The 18,056-nt window shown below is 42.6% G+C and overlaps 1 protein-coding gene across 1 annotated transcript in view; it reads right to left on the bottom strand.

Annotated features, from left to right (window-relative positions):
- Positions 1 to 202: 202 nt before the first annotated feature.
- The window catches only part of srrm4 (serine/arginine repetitive matrix 4), a 49,599-nt gene continuing 31,745 nt past the window's right edge, over positions 203 to 18,056 (bottom strand). Inside the window, exons 2-14 of the mRNA XM_053421110.1 lie at positions 16,490 to 16,624; positions 7,679 to 7,762; positions 7,467 to 7,547; positions 7,352 to 7,378; positions 7,182 to 7,232; positions 6,144 to 6,227; positions 5,498 to 5,642; positions 2,287 to 2,609; positions 1,946 to 2,053; positions 1,787 to 1,873; positions 1,423 to 1,512; positions 1,150 to 1,308; positions 203 to 491 (exon numbers count right to left, since the gene is read on the bottom strand). Of these exons, the coding sequence (XP_053277085.1) occupies positions 203 to 491; positions 1,150 to 1,308; positions 1,423 to 1,512; positions 1,787 to 1,873; positions 1,946 to 2,053; positions 2,287 to 2,609; positions 5,498 to 5,642; positions 6,144 to 6,227; positions 7,182 to 7,232; positions 7,352 to 7,378; positions 7,467 to 7,547; positions 7,679 to 7,762; positions 16,490 to 16,624 (1,663 nt within the window). The remainder of the gene's footprint in view (positions 492 to 1,149; positions 1,309 to 1,422; positions 1,513 to 1,786; positions 1,874 to 1,945; positions 2,054 to 2,286; positions 2,610 to 5,497; positions 5,643 to 6,143; positions 6,228 to 7,181; positions 7,233 to 7,351; positions 7,379 to 7,466; positions 7,548 to 7,678; positions 7,763 to 16,489; positions 16,625 to 18,056) is intronic.

Here is an 18,056-nt window from a genome sequence, read left to right as displayed (position 1 = left end):
CAAACAAGAACACATTCACTCTCCAGCGCCCTCTGTGGGCAGCGTGAAGCAGGACGGCCTCCGTGATCGCTGTGGTCCTGCTGGGACGCTTCCAGAGCTCGGAGACACACACAGCTGATCGCTCCATCCTCCACTGTCCTCGCCCTCAAGTGGAAAACCCCCCCGACGAGCGCTTCAGGGCCTTCTCGTTCTCTGGGATTCCCTAGCGCCTGGTCCTGCTGCGCTTTTTCAACGAACCGCAACTCCGGCTGCGACTGCGGCTCCCGAAGATCGAGTTAAAGGAGGAACTGCGACTGTAGCTCCTGTAGGAGGAGTCGCTCCAGCTCCGACTCCGGCTCCGACTCCGGCTTCTGCTCCGGCTCCGGCTGATGCCGTGGATCGGGCTGCGGCTGCGGCTGCGGGTGAAGAGGCTGCTCCAGGACGACACGCTGGTGGAGCGGCTGCTGGACGAGGGACTGGGTCGGAAGTACGGGATGGGTCGTTTCCTGGCACTGAGGAGAAAAGTCCAGGAGGAGTGAGTGAGTGCTGTGAAACCGACCGAATGCAGTGTCACAGAATCAAAGATCCAGAAGATGGATCCATCAACATGTGTTTTCTAAAAAAGAAAGGGAATAAGTATTCATGGAAATCTATACATCTATGAGTTTGTGTAATTTTCTGCCGTGCCCTGTTGGACCTTTCTAAAAACAAATTCCCCCGACATGAAGGTTTAAAGGCCGAAAGATTTTCAAGGTCATTCGCTCACAAAACACAACAACAGTAAAATAAACAAATGTCTGTTTACACCTCCAGCAGAGAAACATTAGCATTAACGTCGTGGACACCTGGTGAGTTAAAGTCCAATATTCTCTAAATCTAAAATCTGTAGTAATCTTTCCGTATGAAACCGTGCAGAAGAATTAATTTGTTATTGTAATTTTTTCTTCACCATTTCAGATTCCCTGTGTTTTTCTCCAGCTCTAAATCTGATGGTTATCTCGTCCTCGGGGCTAAACGCCGTTTCAAAACACACCACTCATGAATGGGAGTGAGAGATTTCAGGCTGGGGACCATGTGGGGGAGGTGGGTGTGACCAGCGATGCATCTTTTCTGCCTTTAGGCTTTAAAATATATATTGTAGCTTTAAATAACGGGGCTGAGAAACTGTACCTTGTGATTCGACGTGCTTCCAGATGGCTTGGCGAGTCTCTCCTTCTTTTCTTCATCGGCGAGTAGGATTTGCGTCTTCGTCTCTTCCCACTCACCTTACGTCCCGCCGTCTTCACATCTGTCGCTCTGTGGCTCGGCGCTCTCTTTCTGTTTCGCAGTCTGGGAATCAGACGACACGGTGTGAAAAGTTAATCACCAGAGGATAAATATACGTGTTCTTCTTCTTCTTCTCCAGTGAGGTGGAGAAGTTAGCGGCTGGGTCGTGAAGTTCACCTTCTGGAGTAGCTTCCTCTGGAGCTCAGGCTGGCCACGCTGCCTCGTCGCCTCAGGTCGGCTGAGTAGCTTGGAGACCGGGAGTACGAGCTGGAAACAAGAGACGTGAGAATTATCTGCTTGGAAATGAGCAAAGCAGCAGCAGCAGGTTTGATTCCACAAATTGACGCACATTCCTACATCGACTACACACAAGGCTGGAGACACAACAGAGGCTGTGCAGATCATAGACTGTAAATAAAGATGGAGGACATGGAAGTGAAGCCAAAAGTGTCTCAATTCCCCCCTAGTGGCTGGCTGCAGTATAAATCATAAACCCCACCTCCTCCATGTTAGTGGACATATACAAAAGTAGTTAACTCACCTGCAGGATGACAGTGACGGACTTCTCGAGTAGCGTCCGGAGTATCTGGAACTCCCCGACGACCTGCTCCTGCTCCTGCTCCGGCTCCTGCACCTGCTCCTGCTCCTACTCCTGCTCCTGCTCCTCCCCCTGCTCTTGCTCCTGCTCCTACTCCTGGACTTGCGAATTTTCCGGCGCTTTCGAGATGACCGGCTCCTCTTCCTTGAACAGCTGGACGTCTTCTGAGGTGTCGCAACCTCCACCTGACACCCCAAGGTTATCTGCTCCCTGCACAAAAAGAACCCCAACAAAACAAATTAGGACACCTCACTGCTTCGAGTGACAAAGCCCCGACCCAGTCTTGGGTTGGTTTTAAGAAACGCTCTCTCCTCTATTTTCTCGCTCACAGGATGAATATTTCAAAAGAGGAACCGGAGCGTGGAGACAGAAGATAAACAGCCGGAAAATATTCCTCAGAAGCATTCATTCACATGGATTATTTATTATGAACACAACATTACCTCTTGCTGTTTCCACTGAACACGGTTGCGGACAAGCTGTCCTCCCTGTACGGTTTGCATAGCGACGTGTAGCTGGTCACAGAGTTTCCTGAATCGGAGGCGTTGTCTCTCTCCGTGAACCTCAGCTTCTCCGGAGAGGCCAGACGCCGGCAGTGGCTCCTCGTGTTGTCGGCGACACTCGACCGCGAGGCGTCGGTTTTGCTCGACGGCGGCGAGGACGTGTCATTCCCCGAGTCGTAATCGTGCGGAGCGTCCACCCGGCTGGATATTTGCCGAGACCCTTTTCCCTGTAAGAGCTCGCTTCCAGGCTTTGACGACAAAATCTGCAAACAGACAAAGAGGCTGCAGCTTAAAACTGAGCGAGCGGCGATGACAGCAACCTGCTACCTGCTCTGATGCACTGTGAGTACTCTAGCACAAAGGCACATAGTCCCTGGAGAACACAGAGATTGCTTTGGTTTAATCTCGCTGGACAGAAAACTTTGAAAGATAAAGACATCATGCAAATTTGAAAGCATGCGATTAACCTCAGAAGGGAAGCTCGGCTAACGTCAGAGAAAAGCTCAACGAGAAAACAAATCCAGGAAAAAGCTAAATCTACGCTAGAAGTGATTATACGAAAAGGAAAAACAGAAATATCAGAGAAGAAAGAAGAAACTATGTGTGGGTAAATCTACTCTATCGGCTCTAAGTCGAGTGAAGAGGAAAAGTAAGAAGTAAAGTAAACAATAGCCCCGTTTGAAAAAGCCTCATTTAAAGAACATCGAACAAACATCACAAAAATGGTTTTCTTTATATAGAAATGAAAAAAGGTTTGCAGACAAAGAGAGATCCCATCAGTCTAACTAAGAAAGCCCTCAGAACGGGACAGGTGATCTTTCTCCTGTGAAAAGTTAATAATTAGCCTGCACCGACCTACAAGTAAATCCCTGAATCTGCGGATAGCATCCACTTACCAATCAAGATTTCCTCCTTAAGTAGGTAAGGTGTAAGAAAAAGGGAAGAGCGGGCAACATAAGTGCATCATTAGAGTTGTAAATTGCAAGAAAAAGACAATAACCCTCTCTTCAAACCCAGACGTTTATCTGCATTTTCCTTTTTCTCTCCTTAAAAAGGTGCATTGTTTTTTGGGGGAGCGAGACAGTTTTTTTTTGCTGTACCGCAAACGTCCACAGATGGCGCTAAAACCTCCGAGGATCATATCCGACTGATCTTACAGAATTATGACCTCTCTTCAATACGTTGATTACGAGACATTCGGAGGTTAATCCGGTCCGTCCTCCCCGAGGTGTCCCACTATCTGGACTTCAGTGGACACAACAGAGACACCCTGAGGGAAATTAAACAAATCTCTGTGTTGCTGCCGTCGTCTTTTAGCAGTCGCCTCTACCCACAGTCTGTTTGTGCTCGGGAGTTCAAAAGATTTCACTCACGGAAAATATAAATATTACAAACACACAATTCTTCAATGTCACATCCAGTTATTTCTGAAAAGACTCTGCTGGGTTTATTTATTTTGTATTTTTTGCAGATGATTCTTTGTGCTTTCTTTCCTTTTAGTTGCACTGACAAAATAAATTCACAACGCACATTAACAGAAAAGTTCTAATATTTTTTCTGTTGTGTCATACCTACCTGTCCCTTTATGGATAGCTTTTTGTTAGGGGGGGGGGGGGAAAATGTTAGGATTACAGGAAACGTTCATCCTGCATTACTCTTTTGTAATAACGTGCTTTAAGTAAATGCATATTCACACCAGCGAACGACACAGTGAATGCTGACCCTCCACAAAGCGACTGCTTGGTTCTCCTGGAAGTCTTTGGGGTGTTGAATGCTAAAGCATGATTCAAAATATGGATTAATTTATTGAATTTCAATTAAAACACTGTGGTGTGTAATTAAAAACATCTGTCTGTGCAATTAGCATAATTTAATGATTGCTGGAAAGAAATTAAATACTTTTATGCTCCAATAGGTTTGAGACACTGAGTTTAAGGCGGTAATTGTGTTTACGAGGCTCTTTGGGAGAACATTGCTTCAGAAATAAAACTAATAAATGGGGAAAATCATCTTGCAACTAAATGGCACAATGTTAAAAATTCACAGTGTGTCGTCTGGACGCTGTCAATCACACTTTAAGATGTTCTTTGTCTCTGTCGGCTGGAAACACAACAGACGCAGTGACCTGAGAGGACGGAGAGCAGCCCAATCAAAAAGGAAATATATATTTATATATCTTTTGCCTGATGTCAAAACAGGTTCCAGGAGAAAATATCAAAGTTTTTATGGCTTCAAACATGAACAGTGATACCTTTATGTCTGTGAACGTCTCATATCAGCTGATTTTTATCGACCAAATTCTAAATGAGGCCAGTAAAGTAAATAAAAAGTGTTTAAAGGTTTTTTAAGTTGTTTTTGTCCGAAGGGGGAAATAAAACCAAACGTAAAGTGAATATTATTCATCTTTATGTCCTGTGTATGATTACATTAAATGTAAGTATTTGTGCAGAATAAAGGAAGCTAATGCTCCCTAACTGTTAACAATAAGGACACATTAGCATTTTACATGTCCAACAACAAACAAGTGTTAATTAAAAACAAAAACATCACTTCCTGTGCAGCAGGACAGTTCATCACCATTGTAATATCCAATGTTACATCCTGTAGGAATCAAACAAATCCACTTTCCTTTTCCGAACACTGACCAGAACACTGGCACGTAACAGAATATCAATAACTTAGCCGTTATAATTTTTAAAGGAAAAAGCACGCTGAGTGAGAAGCGGCTCTTGAAACTAAAATAATCACTGCTGCTGTTAATTTCCATCTGGATTTGACTCTTTTATTTTCAGGAGTTGAAGTAAAGTTCACTTTGCTGTGGTTGAGAGGACGTCTCATTTCTCCACGGTGTCGTTATCACTATGCAAAGCACTGGATACTGTTGGTTTTAGAATTTACAACAAAATAAAGAATTCATCAAACGAGGTCAGAGTCGGGACATGGACTATATCTTTAACTCCATATATAAGAACTCTTAGAGGATTGAATGTTAATAAGTTAGGCAAGATTTCAGTTATTTTATAAAAGATCGACTTTCCAGACCCGACTACGTCTCTGTGGGGATTGTATTTGCGACTGGAACCAAGTTTTTTTACTTGGCCCATGACAGAAATCAAACAGCGGCATCCTCAGAGTCCTGAAAGTGACTTACTGTGCTGGTGGAGAGGATGGAGCGATACTTTGGAGCCGTGTTACACACTGATCTGGTTTCTGGTCTCCACTTCACGTCCGTGTCCTGTCTGACAGCTGCCAGGTCTCCTAGAGCCTGATGCACCACAGACTTCTGCAGATGGTGTCTGTGGGGAAACACTGCATTTAGTTTTCAATGCCGGGTTGTGGCACTTACTCAGATTTAATGTCAAGGAAGCATCTGGATCTACATCGACAATATTTTCTTCTATGGTGGTGTTTTGACTGCCTATGAATAACCTCCATAAGTGCTATTGTCACAATTTTAATTGTGATTTCTTCTGATGAATAGAAAAACTCCAGGCAGAATTTTAAAATGGTTATTTACAGATCTTCACCCAGTTCAGTATAATAGAAAAACGTCTTTCACATAATCACACGTCTCAAATTTTTTCTCACTGTAACTCTATAATTGAGAGCATCAATCTGGAGAGTGATTTTGGGGCCATTTCCTGTGAAGCGCTGATAAGAGCTGGTCGCGCCTGAGATCAGGAAGTCACCTCTGCCTTATCAGTCATCGCTGTGGCGTGACCAGGAACACCACAGACACCCCCGGCAGGAATGATTAGATAAACCCGCAGGAGGAGGAGGGGGGGGGGGTCTCTTACCTGTACTCTGCGGATGAGTGGCAGGAGGAACTGTACGACTCTGACCTCCGATAACGTCGCGTCCTCCGGGAGTGAGTCCGGGAGCTGAGGGAGGTGACGAGGAGAGCAGGGGGGGGAGGCACAAGTGGATTAAAGAGCTATGAGGACTGAGATCAGTCGACTGACAGAAAATACACGTCAATAATTGTTATAATCGGTTAATCAATCATGTTATTTACCACAAACAGCTTCCTAAATAAATATGAGAACAAGCTGCTTCCACTTTCCACATGGTCCCTGGAGTGAATAACGTCCAACAGTGACCTTTATGTGAAAGTATTTAATTTCCTGTGGATGAGTTTTAACCACATATTCATTTTTAGTGAAAATACAGAAATAGCAATACTTGGAAAATATTAAGTCCCCTGCTTTTTGCTGCTGATGCTGTATAAACATGTTTAGATCTTCAGATGTGTGCTGTCCAAGATGACTAAAGCTAAATCAGATCAAACCCGTTTCAGTACAAAGATGCAGACTTCATCTAAAACTCTTATTTCCTCAATCAGCTTCTTTCGTGATAAGGTCCTGACATATGGAGTAAAGGTCTAAAAAGAACAGGAAAGCTCGTCAGAGATGTTGAGGAGCAGAAGAAAGAAAGAAAGAAGCAGCTGATGCAGGGAACTAAAGAAGAAAGAGGAGAACATTGAAGTTGCAGCAGCGGTTTGTGTTGAGCTGAGCAGCGACTCATCCAAAATCTAATTATAAAATGCAGCAGGAAATTGGATTATTTTACCCTCTCACCCCCTTTTCTCCCTATTTTTGTAGCTTAACATTTTCAATATGTTTTACTCTTTGCCAGGGTCTTTTCACTCATAAATAAAAGCTGCATGTTTCTGAATGCATCCAACAACAACATCAACAGAGTCGGAGGAGCCTCCTCAAAAAGGGGGCATTCTGATCCTGGGGGGGAGGAGGAGGTGGAAGTTGTGTAGGTTTTGGAGACGTGACGATCGGGGGGGTGGGGGGGGGGGGGGGGGGGAGCAGCAGCCGCACACTGACCTTTTCTTGTGCTTGCGTTTGTCCCTCCTCTTATGTTTTAAACTTGAAGAGCTGGTGAGACGAGAGAGAACAGAGTCGTGAGCGAGGAGCATTGAAAGCGATGAAGCCTGAAACAGATATCTGGCTGGAGGGAGAAGCTGAAACAAAATCTTTCCAATAGTGACACGTACCTGTGTTTGGATTTCTTGGAGGTGTATCTGAAAAGTGGAAGAACATGATTTGGGTCAGCTAAATATAAATGTTTTGCCATTTTTATTGAAAATTGTCACAGTGAGCGAGAGGTACCTGTGCCGCTTGCTTTTCTTGGAGCTCTTCTTCTTCTTCTTTTTCTTCTTCCTCACCGGCGACAGGCTGTAAGAAGGAGACCTGGAGCGGGAGATAGAATAAATTGATGAATTCCTCCTCCACACCTCCTCAGTTTATTTGTGTCAGGACGCATAACAAAAGACATCCGACAATACACCTCACTGCAGAGTCATCTTATTTTGGGAACTGACCTTTTCCTCTTCCTCTTGCGCTCGGACTTTCTCTTCTTCTTCTTGGCCTTGTGCCGAGGGGAGAGCTCCTCGTCGAAGGAGGGGCTGCGAGGGGGGGGGGGGGGGGGGGCAGAGCACACGGGACACTTCTGTATTAATTCAGGTGACGGGACATGAGATGATGTGAAACCTGAAAGGATTCGGCCGAGTGAGAGTGAGTGAGTTCAGATATATGGAGTTTTGGAATTCAATTTATAAACAGTTGATCAGAAATCCTTTGTTTGAGACGGAGAAGCAATGAACAGAAAGAACTGAATCTTTATTACATAAATATTGATGAGAGGCAGAGGCCTAAATGATTTATTGGATTTAAATCGGCCGATGTTAGACATCCACAGACAAACTGGTGTCAGCGTTTACGTTTGCAGGTATTAAAATTTTTTGTCCACAACAAATTGTAGTTATTACTCATTATTAATGTTATTAATTTATTTCACAACACTAATAACATTGTTACATTTTAATTTTAATTCTAAATATTTGGTTGAATTGGTGTTTTTAGTGAAACAGTGAAATATTAACCCTCAGTTACATTTCTTTGTCAAAAGGATTTTACAACATCCTAGTAATCATTGCCAACTTTTTTCAAAGTATATTTATCGCTCGATATATATCTTGGTATAAGACATGTTTTCTGGATTTGTCCAAGCTGCCATGCACAGATGTGAGATAGCAAGATAGAAACATTAACAAAACCTATAAAACAGAAATGTCAACGAACACGAAATCGAACTGTGCCTTGTAAAAATCAATTCCTCTTTCCTGTGCTCGTCAAGCGAAGGTATGAGTTTCAATGAAGGAGCTGAAAGTATTAGTAAAAAAGTACAACTGAGAAAAATCCTGAACTACTTTCGTCAGAAAAGTCCCAGTGAAACCAGCTGTGAACTTTTGTCATCTTCCGCTGTGAGCAGAACCCGTTCAAATGAGACAATTTAACACAAGACTAATACAATACTCGTGTTAACAGTAAAGAATGAAAACACCCACAGGTTCCTTTAACAGCTGCAGTAACTCATGACCCTGCAGCGTGAGAACAGACACAGCATCACTTTCTTCACCTGCTTTACTTATTCATAAAAAAAAAAAAACTGTTGCTTTGTGCATTTCATGCCAAGTATGAAACTCACTCTATATAAAACTCCACACAGCCTCATCTGGTGGAGTTTTCCTCTCGTATTTTTCCTCCTGAATTCTTCACAAACAAACCCCAACAGAATGGGAGGAGTACAATAATCCACATGACTCATCGTGGAGGCTTTTGCACGACGGCACACAAGCGCCTCCTGATTCCCTCTCACAACAACAATCGTGAGGGAGATTATCTGCGAGCAGAACGTCCCACATGAGATGATCCCCTCGCAGCAGAATGATAGAGATCCCATCCAGACTGGGACAAAGCACCGAGCAGATCTCATGCCAAGGAGCGGAGCTGAAGTCAAAGTGGATTTCACATCCGGGCGGGAGGGGTGTGTTACATCGCATCCTCAGCCGGGTGGAGCTAACTTCACTGCAGAGGTGTCTGTGAGCACCAGGGCTACATCTGTACTTCTACATGTTCATCATACTTTTACATGTTCATCATACTTCTACATGTTCATCTGTACTTCTACATGTTCATCATACTTCTACATCTTCATCATACTTCTAGATGTTCATCATACTTCTACATGTTCATCCGTACTTCTACATGTTCATCATACTTCTACATGTTCATCATACTTCTACATGTTCATCCATACTTCTACATGTTCATCATACTTCTACATGTTCATCCATACACATGTTCATCCGTACTTCTACATGTTCATTATACTTCTACATGTTCATCATACTTCTACATCTTCATCCATACTTCTACATGTTCATCCATACACATGTTCATCATACTTCTACATGTTCATCATACTTCTACATGTTCATCCATACTTCTACATGTTCATCATACTTCTACGTGTTCATCATACATCTACGTGTTCACCATACTTCTACATGTTCATCATACTTCTACATGTTTATCATACTTCTACATGTTCATCATACTTCTACATGTTTACAATACTTCTACATGTTCATCATACTTCTACATGTTCACCATACTTCTACATGTTTATCATACTTCTACATGTTCATCCGTACTTCTACCTGTTCATCATACTTCTACATGTTCATCATACTTCTACATGTTCATCATACTTCTACATGTTCATCCATACACATGTTCATCTGTACTTCTACATGTTCATTATACTTCTACATGTTCATCATACTTCTACATCTTCATCCATACTTCTACATGTTCATCTGTACTTCTACATGTTCATCATACTTCTACATCTTCATCATACTTCTAGATGTTCATCATACTTCTACATGTTCATCCGTACTTCTACATGTTCATCATACTTCTACATGTTCATCCATACTTCTACGTGTTCACCATACTTCTACATGTTCATCATACTTCTACATGTTCATCTGTACTTCTACATGTTCATCATACTTCTACATCTTCATCATACTTCTAGATGTTCATCATACTTCTACGTGTTCATCATACATCTACGTGTTCACCATACTTCTACATGTTCATCATACTTCTACATGTTTATCATACTTCTACATGTTCATCATACTTCTACATGTTTACAATACTTCTACATGTTCATCATACTTCTAGATGTTCATCATACTTCTACATGTTTATCATACTTCTACATGTTCATCATACTTCTACATGTTTACAATACTTCTACATGTTCATCATACTTCTACATGTTCACCATACTTCTAGATGTTCATCATACTTCTAGATGTTTATCTGTACTTCTACATGTTCTTCATACTTCTACATGCTCATCATACTTCTACATGTTTATCATACTTCTACATGTTCACCATACTTCTACATGTTTATCATACTTCTACATGTTCATCATACTTCTACGTGTTCATCATACTTCTACGTGTTCACCATACTTCTACATGTTTATCATACTTCTACATGTTCACCATACTTCTACATGTTCATCATACTTCTACGTGTTCACCATACTTCTACATGTTTATCATACTTCTACATGTTCATCATACTTCTACGTGTTCATCATACTTCTACATGTTCACCATACTTCTACATGTTTATCATACTTCTACATGTTCACCATACTTCTACATGTTCATCATACATCTACGTGTTCACCATACTTCCACATGTTTATCATACTTCTACATGTTCATCATACTTCTACGTGTTCATCATACTTCTACATGTTCACCATACTTCTACATGTTTATCATACTTCTACATGTTCACCATACTTCTACATGTTCATCATACTTCTACGTGTTCATCATACATCTACGTGTTCACCATACTTCTACATGTTCATCATACTTCTACATGTTTATCATACTTCTACATGTTCATCATACTTCTAGATGTTTATCTGTACTTCTACATGTTCTTCATACTTCTACATGCTCATCATACTTCTACATGTTTATCATACTTCTACATGTTCACCATACTTCTACATGTTTATCATACTTCTACATGTTCATCATACTTCTACATGTTCACCATACTTCTAGATGTTCATCATACTTCTAGATGTTTACAATACTTCTACATGTTCATCCATACTTCTACATGTTCTTCATACTTCTAGATGTTCATCATACTTCTAGATGTTTATCTGTACTTCTACATGTTCTTCATACTTCTACATGTTCATCATACTTCTACATGTTTACAATACTTCTACATGTTCATCCATACTTCTACATGTTCTTCATACTTCTACATGTTCTTCATACTTCTACATGTTCATCATACTTCTACATGTTCCTCATACTTCTACATGTTCATTTGAAACCAGATTAAAACCGATTCGGAGCCAAAGCCCTCCTGTGGAAAGAGATTGAAAATGATGAAGTAAGGATGTAGCTTATATATTTTGTTAAGGAAAGTGCTGAGGGTGGGAGTTTTTAATCTTAAACAAACACTGCAGCAGTTTAATTCATCAGGGAGTTTACCACACTTTGTTTTTAAATGTTTGTGAATGAACCCCAGCGTCCCTGCAGACTGTTTATTATACAAACAAACTCAATCAATGATGATGATGATGATGATGAAATTCATTGACGAGCATCTTGTCTTCGACCCGGCTGACCCGGGAAACTCCTTCCTGTCATTCAAGCTTCAGCCTTCCTGACGCAGGAGCTGTGTTCTACCAGATCAGGCCACGATTAATCAAGTGATGTCTCTTCAGGGATTTTATTGGACTTGACAAAGCTCCTCCTGAGCCAAACAGGACGTTACACAGCTGACTTCGTAGAATCAGTGGTTCTCTTCATGAATGCTTAATAGACTGATGGAGGATCCTTTTGGCAATATACCCCTGTAGCCGGTTTATAAGGTACACCTTGCTCAAGCTAGCACAACCCATTGACTATATATATATATAAATAAACAACGTGATAACTCATAATTTTGATCGCCCCCTGGAGGCTGGCTGCAGTATAGGTCATGAACCAAGCCTCCTATACGTTGGTAGATGGGCAAATGAAATGCCTTCGTATTTCACACACACAACATTGAAAATTTGTTGTATGTAGGTTTGAAAAGTTCACAATGAGCGAGTGGGACATGTTGATGATGTAATGAAAATAAAATGTGATAATAAAAATGTGTATGGATGAAAAAGAGGATCCATTCATGTAGACACAGACAAAGATGTCAAATTGGAAAGACAACGAATTGGAAAGCTTTTGGGTCGACAATCTCCTGCTGTGTTATTCATATGTAACTAAGGAAAATCTCAAGATCTGATTTTCAGCAATTTTTATTAATAAACAAATAGAGGAAACAGAGGTGGGAGCAGAGTGGGGGTAAGGTAACCCAACTCAAAGAACACTGCACTGAGACATTCCTGTCTTCCACCCGTTCCCCCTCTTGGCAGCGTGAATTCATCATTACGGAGAAAAGAAAGTTGTCAGCCTCGGTCGGTTGACAGCTTGATTGCCGACCATGAGGTCCACTTCATTTGCTCTTTGAAAATAACGTATGCAGAGAGAAAGGGAGAAGAAAGGCCTGTGAAGCGCCACAGGCCACGGGCTCGATGAACGGAACCTTTCAAGTACAGACGGAGGGAAATTCATCAGGAGAAAAGGCAGGAAGCAGAAAGAGAGAGAGCGTCGAGCGACACAGAGAGAGAAGAGGAGACTGAGAGAAGACGCCTTTGATTGTAATTCACTGGAGCGGCCTCACCTTGGCTTTAATAACAGGACAACTTGAAAAGGCCGTGTGGTGTAGGTTAAAGCGGAATTGAAGTGAATATCATGAGGGAGTGACGGAGTGCGCACATCATTAACGAAGGGGTAGTTAATGAGGCGGAGGCGTGGAGACATTAGACACTTAGTTATTACACTGACAAGCTCATGTGCTCACAGACAGAGAACTAAAGAAGCTGATGGAAATAACAGACGTGGGACAAATCGACAGAATATGAGATATTGAGGTTTAATACTCAGGATGCAACGATTAAAATGAAATGTTTCCATATTAATGAGAAAAGTGAGTAAATCAGCAGCCTCGTTAACACTAATTGATGCCGACTTTGAGTATGAAAAGAGATATGTCCATTATAAAAGGTGTTACCATTACTGTCCACATAGTCCCAAGGAGGATGTGATAATGTAAATTATTAATAAAGAGGCAAAAGCATCAGTTTATCCATGTTCCCAGGGGGAAGACATCAGACAGAGGCCTGTGGTTTCTCAACACGTCGCTGCTCAAAAAGTTCTGCCTCTGTTCAAGTGTCTTCCTGTGTCCTATGGTCGTCTCGTGTCAAACTAAAAGTGGAATTTATTATAAGCAAGAACAGAAATTGACATTTGAGATGAACAAATTTTCAGAACATGAGTCCTAGCTGAGCTCTGGGGCTGGAAACATCGAATTCCCTCCAAACAGCAGAGCTATGACACCTCTCTCTTCAGAACCTCCACGCTCACTGGGGGAGTTATTTTGATCAAACTAACACCAGCAGCGGGTCGTGTGCACAGGTGAGCGTGAGCACAACCGATCCCGACAGTGACAAACTGCACTGCTTGACGAATGCGACCACAGAGCTCCGGAGAGGGCGAGCGCCCGTTCCTCTGGAGGCGGAGGACTGACTCGTGGTAATGAATGGCCCCGCTCGGCGCAGTCGGCAGTTTGGGAGCATTAGGAGCTGGAATGCATTAGAGCTGATTAGACAGAGCGAGCCCGAGTACCCTCTCCTGGTAATGAGAATGCTTTGTCACTCATTAACACCTCCACCATTCTGGCCTTGCTGGAGAAAAGAAGGCCCCCCCCCCTACATTTGCATTTTCCCCTCTTTTCTTGCCAGCAGAAACTGTTTCTTTTGATGAGGTGGAGAGAATGAAAGGGAGAACGAGCGAGCAGTCAATTGCCGGCAACACTGGGAACTGGTGATTGTGAGGGAACAATGGCGAATGAAAGAAAAGGATTTGAGGACATCTGATGAGAATATGCTTGATGCTGAACGCGGCCTGTTTTCCTCAAGAGCACGTCGGCCGCAATCAAGCATGAAAACCATAAATGAATCCGTGTAACTACATCATGAATGTGTCGGCATATAAAAAATACCCCCTCTCTTGCTCGGTGTCGTGCTCTGGTTTTCCTCATTGTTGTCACTGTTGTGTTTTGTGCGCTCGTGTTCAGATGGATTTTCAATGTTTCTTTCTCTTGTAATTAAATATGTAACACGTACTTCCCAAAAGTCGCTGGCTTCAGCTAACGCACTTCTTCCTGAGGCGAGCCGGTGTCAGCGCCGTGTGGCTTCATGTTGTGATTAACATCGGTTGCTCTGCTACATCGGGGCGGCTGCCGGCCAATTAGCAAGATAACAATCCACAGAACAAACGTCTTTTCTCAACACAGGATTTCTCTCAGGCAGCGACTTGCTGTGTTTTGTAAATGAGACAAAGATTTTTGATTTGAAAAAAAAGAATCTTTCTCCTTCGCCGCTTTCACTGAATGGAAACAAACACATGGAAACATATTGTGTTGTCAAGCGTCTCTTCTTCTTCTTGCTGTTCACCTCCAGCGAGGAGCTTTTGCTTCTGTTCCCATTGATTTGTTTGTTCGTCAGCAGGACTGAACAAAAACTACAGAACAGATGTTCTCGGAACTTGGTTGAAGGACGGGACGTGAGCCAGTGAAGAACTGGACAAAGGGAAGAATCCAGGATCTTTTGTTTCTTCTACTTCTGGGGTTGAATAATGTCCACTAGAGATGTTCCAGCATCGGAACTACCTCCACTACAGCTGAAAATACCAGGCTAGGAATCGGCGAGTACACAAATCCAAGTAACAATCTGATTCTATACTTCTACTTCCCAATTATTACATCTCCTTTGCTGCTTCAAAAGAGCAGTTACACTGTTCTGCCAGTGGCAAGAACTATTTGTTGAGACAATCTCCAGTAGTGTAGCGTTAAAATAACTAGTTCAAATATCAGCAATTTGGTCATATTTGACTCTGAAAGTCCCACAAGTAAAATGGCCACTTTTACCACGTGCAAGAAGTGACTACAACACTAACAACGCTACCAGGACTTAGCAACGCAAATTGCAGTGTGTTTTAGTAAAGAGTAAACTAAGTAAAGAGCATCTGTGGCTACTTAAGATTAAATGAATCCACTTTCATGAAAGATACATTTTGAGTAAAAGATGCAGAGTTGGACCATAAGACAGTTAAGACGGCATAATTAGTAAGTATGGGGATAACATGATTCATTTAATACATATTAATATATATGTGCACTTTACTGAAGCTTCTGAATCCACAGTGCCTCTGTTTCATTAAGACTTTGTGTATCTCGCTGCCACTCGGAGAAGCTGAACACACGAATCCTCTTCAACTCACAGGAAACGCTCAGTTTCAAAAGCAAACAAACACTATAAATCTCTCTCACCAGGCTTTTGATGTCTTTTCTTGCATGAAGCTAAATCCAGGAATAAGAAAGATCCAGAAACATCAATATGAAAAATGATTATCAGACGCCGGGGCGTTCTCACTCGCTCGCTGTTAACTTTAAAAAAACAAAGAGAAGCCGCCTGCCGAGTAAAGCTCATCCTAACGGAAGCGATTCAACTTCACGATCCTCTCTAACGCTTCAAAAGCAGCTTCAGTCGTGTTTTACATATCGCTGGCTGCTCCTCGGATGTGTTACTGCAAACGGCTTTGAAGGCGTCAGATTAATTAAGAAGCTTTTTTTTTAAAAGAAAATCTGCCTCCATCTCCAAACCTCTGAATAAAATGCCTTTAAGGAGTCGGTGGAAGAGAGGAATCCGAACGACAGGGTGCTGAATTCCTCTCAACATCTTTGTGCTTCTCCACCGAGCTCGGGCCTGATAAGACTGTTTACATTCGCCACGCCAGAATATAGAGATTAGCTCCGTTCCTCCCAGCGAGTGGAGCCCCCCCCCCCCCCCCCTGGAGGAGTCTTCAGGTGAAACTGTGACAAGACTTTATCGTCGGCGCTGTAATCTACAAAAACACCTTCAGAAACAAAACAAAAACTTCAACAGATTCTTCATCAGAAAGGTTTCCGCTCTGATCTACAGCGCTGCAACTTTAGAGCTTATTGATTTCTTCACGTTCCCCTTGTAAACCTTTTTGTTTCTTTGTTGTTGTGAAAAAAAAATTGTGTTGATGGATTTGGAGTGTCGCTGCTCAGTGTTTGTGACAGCGTGAAGACCGGCTCACCTCCTGGCCCTGCGCCGGCTGTGGTGTTTGCGTGCTTTTCCCTTGATGCAGCCGTTTGTGCCGGCCGCCTCCACCGTGGTGTCGGCTGCTTTCCTCTCATCGGCCTTAAGTGGCTGGCAGAGTGTTGTCTGGAAGCTGTGAGGAGAGAAAAACAGAAGAAACTGATTTAGTTTGAGTGTTCGAGTCTTCAAAGGCAACTTTTTCCACGCAGTAATCGCTTCCATCTTATAATAGGAAGACGGTCGAAGTCGTGTGTGTGTGTGGGGGGGGGGGGGGGGTTATCATGCTAGGTTAGCTTTTATTCCCTCTGGTCGACTGGGTGTGTGTTTCATTCCCCTCCATTTCCCCCCTGCCAGCCGTTCTCCAGGGGAAATTGCAGGCCAGCCATTTACCATTCAAATCAAGGGTGTCAATTGAAATGTTGTTATTTTACATGCTTCAGTTAGCCGGACATTTTGGAAATTGGTGCTTTCTCTCTGGTTTCAGGCAGATGCAGCCGAAGGAGACGCACGGTCACAAGAGAAGTTCCATAAACCAGAATCCAACATATATACTGACGTGTAGAAGCAAATCAACGGAGAGGAGAGATCGGATCGACATATTTGCTATTTAAACTGAAGTAAATTACATCTGGTTTTGAAATAAAGCCAATATAAGTCTGGTGTTTACTTATTCCATCGCTTCCACTTGAACCTGCCAAAGAAAAATCTCCATCCACAGTGGAAGGAACAGACAGAACGCTTCTCTGCTTATTATCCTCTGTTTTAGTCATGGGAGATTTGAGCATAATTACAGCTTCTCGTCTTCTTCGAGTGGCTCCTGTCTGATTGTAATGAGGAGATAATCAGAGCCAGAGATTAGGCCGTCAACGACGCCGCCGCCGCCTGTCCCTCCGCCTCCCCCTCCTCCTCCCCCTCCTCCTCCTCCTCCTCCTCCTCCTCCTCCAGCGAGGGGCAGACAGGAGCCGTCCCTTTCCATCTTTCTCACCTTCCTTTTCCTCTGCTTCTCTGCAGCAGAGCTAATAATTTAAAACGGCAGACCGGGTACTCCGACATGACTGAGTGTTTGAAAGGTGACAGGGGAGATAAAGACGGCCTCCAGAAGGATAATTAGTCCGATCAGGGAGGATGATGGGAAAGGAACCTCTGAGTAACCCGATGACTTGTACAAAGTTCAAGTGTTCAGTGTGATTTTCTCATCACACTGAACTGGATCAAGACTGTTTGTTTTCGAGCCCAAAAAAAGTATCCAATTCAACACTAAGTCAATCAAGTGGAAATTTAATAAAAAGAAATGAATGTGATTAACGATAATTGTTTAAATCGTTTCTCTCTTTGCTTTATTGACTGTACTGTTTTCCCCAGTCATTGAGATTGAATTAGTTTGAAGTTAATTAATTGATTTGATTGAAAAAAAACTGCAGAAAATCAACTTGATGGACCTTGTGATGAAATGATTGTCTATTGTCCTGTTTTCAATATCAAAAGGGGCATTTTAAACTTCAGCTAAAAATCATCTGGATTGCCCCCTGGTGGTTGGCTTCAGATGGGAAATGGACCAAATAAAA

Source organism: Pleuronectes platessa, chromosome 4 (assembly GCF_947347685.1).
Source record: "Pleuronectes platessa chromosome 4, fPlePla1.1, whole genome shotgun sequence".
Lineage (NCBI taxonomy): Eukaryota > Metazoa > Chordata > Actinopteri > Pleuronectiformes > Pleuronectidae > Pleuronectes > Pleuronectes platessa.
This window is presented reverse-complemented; position numbering and strand designations above follow the sequence as displayed.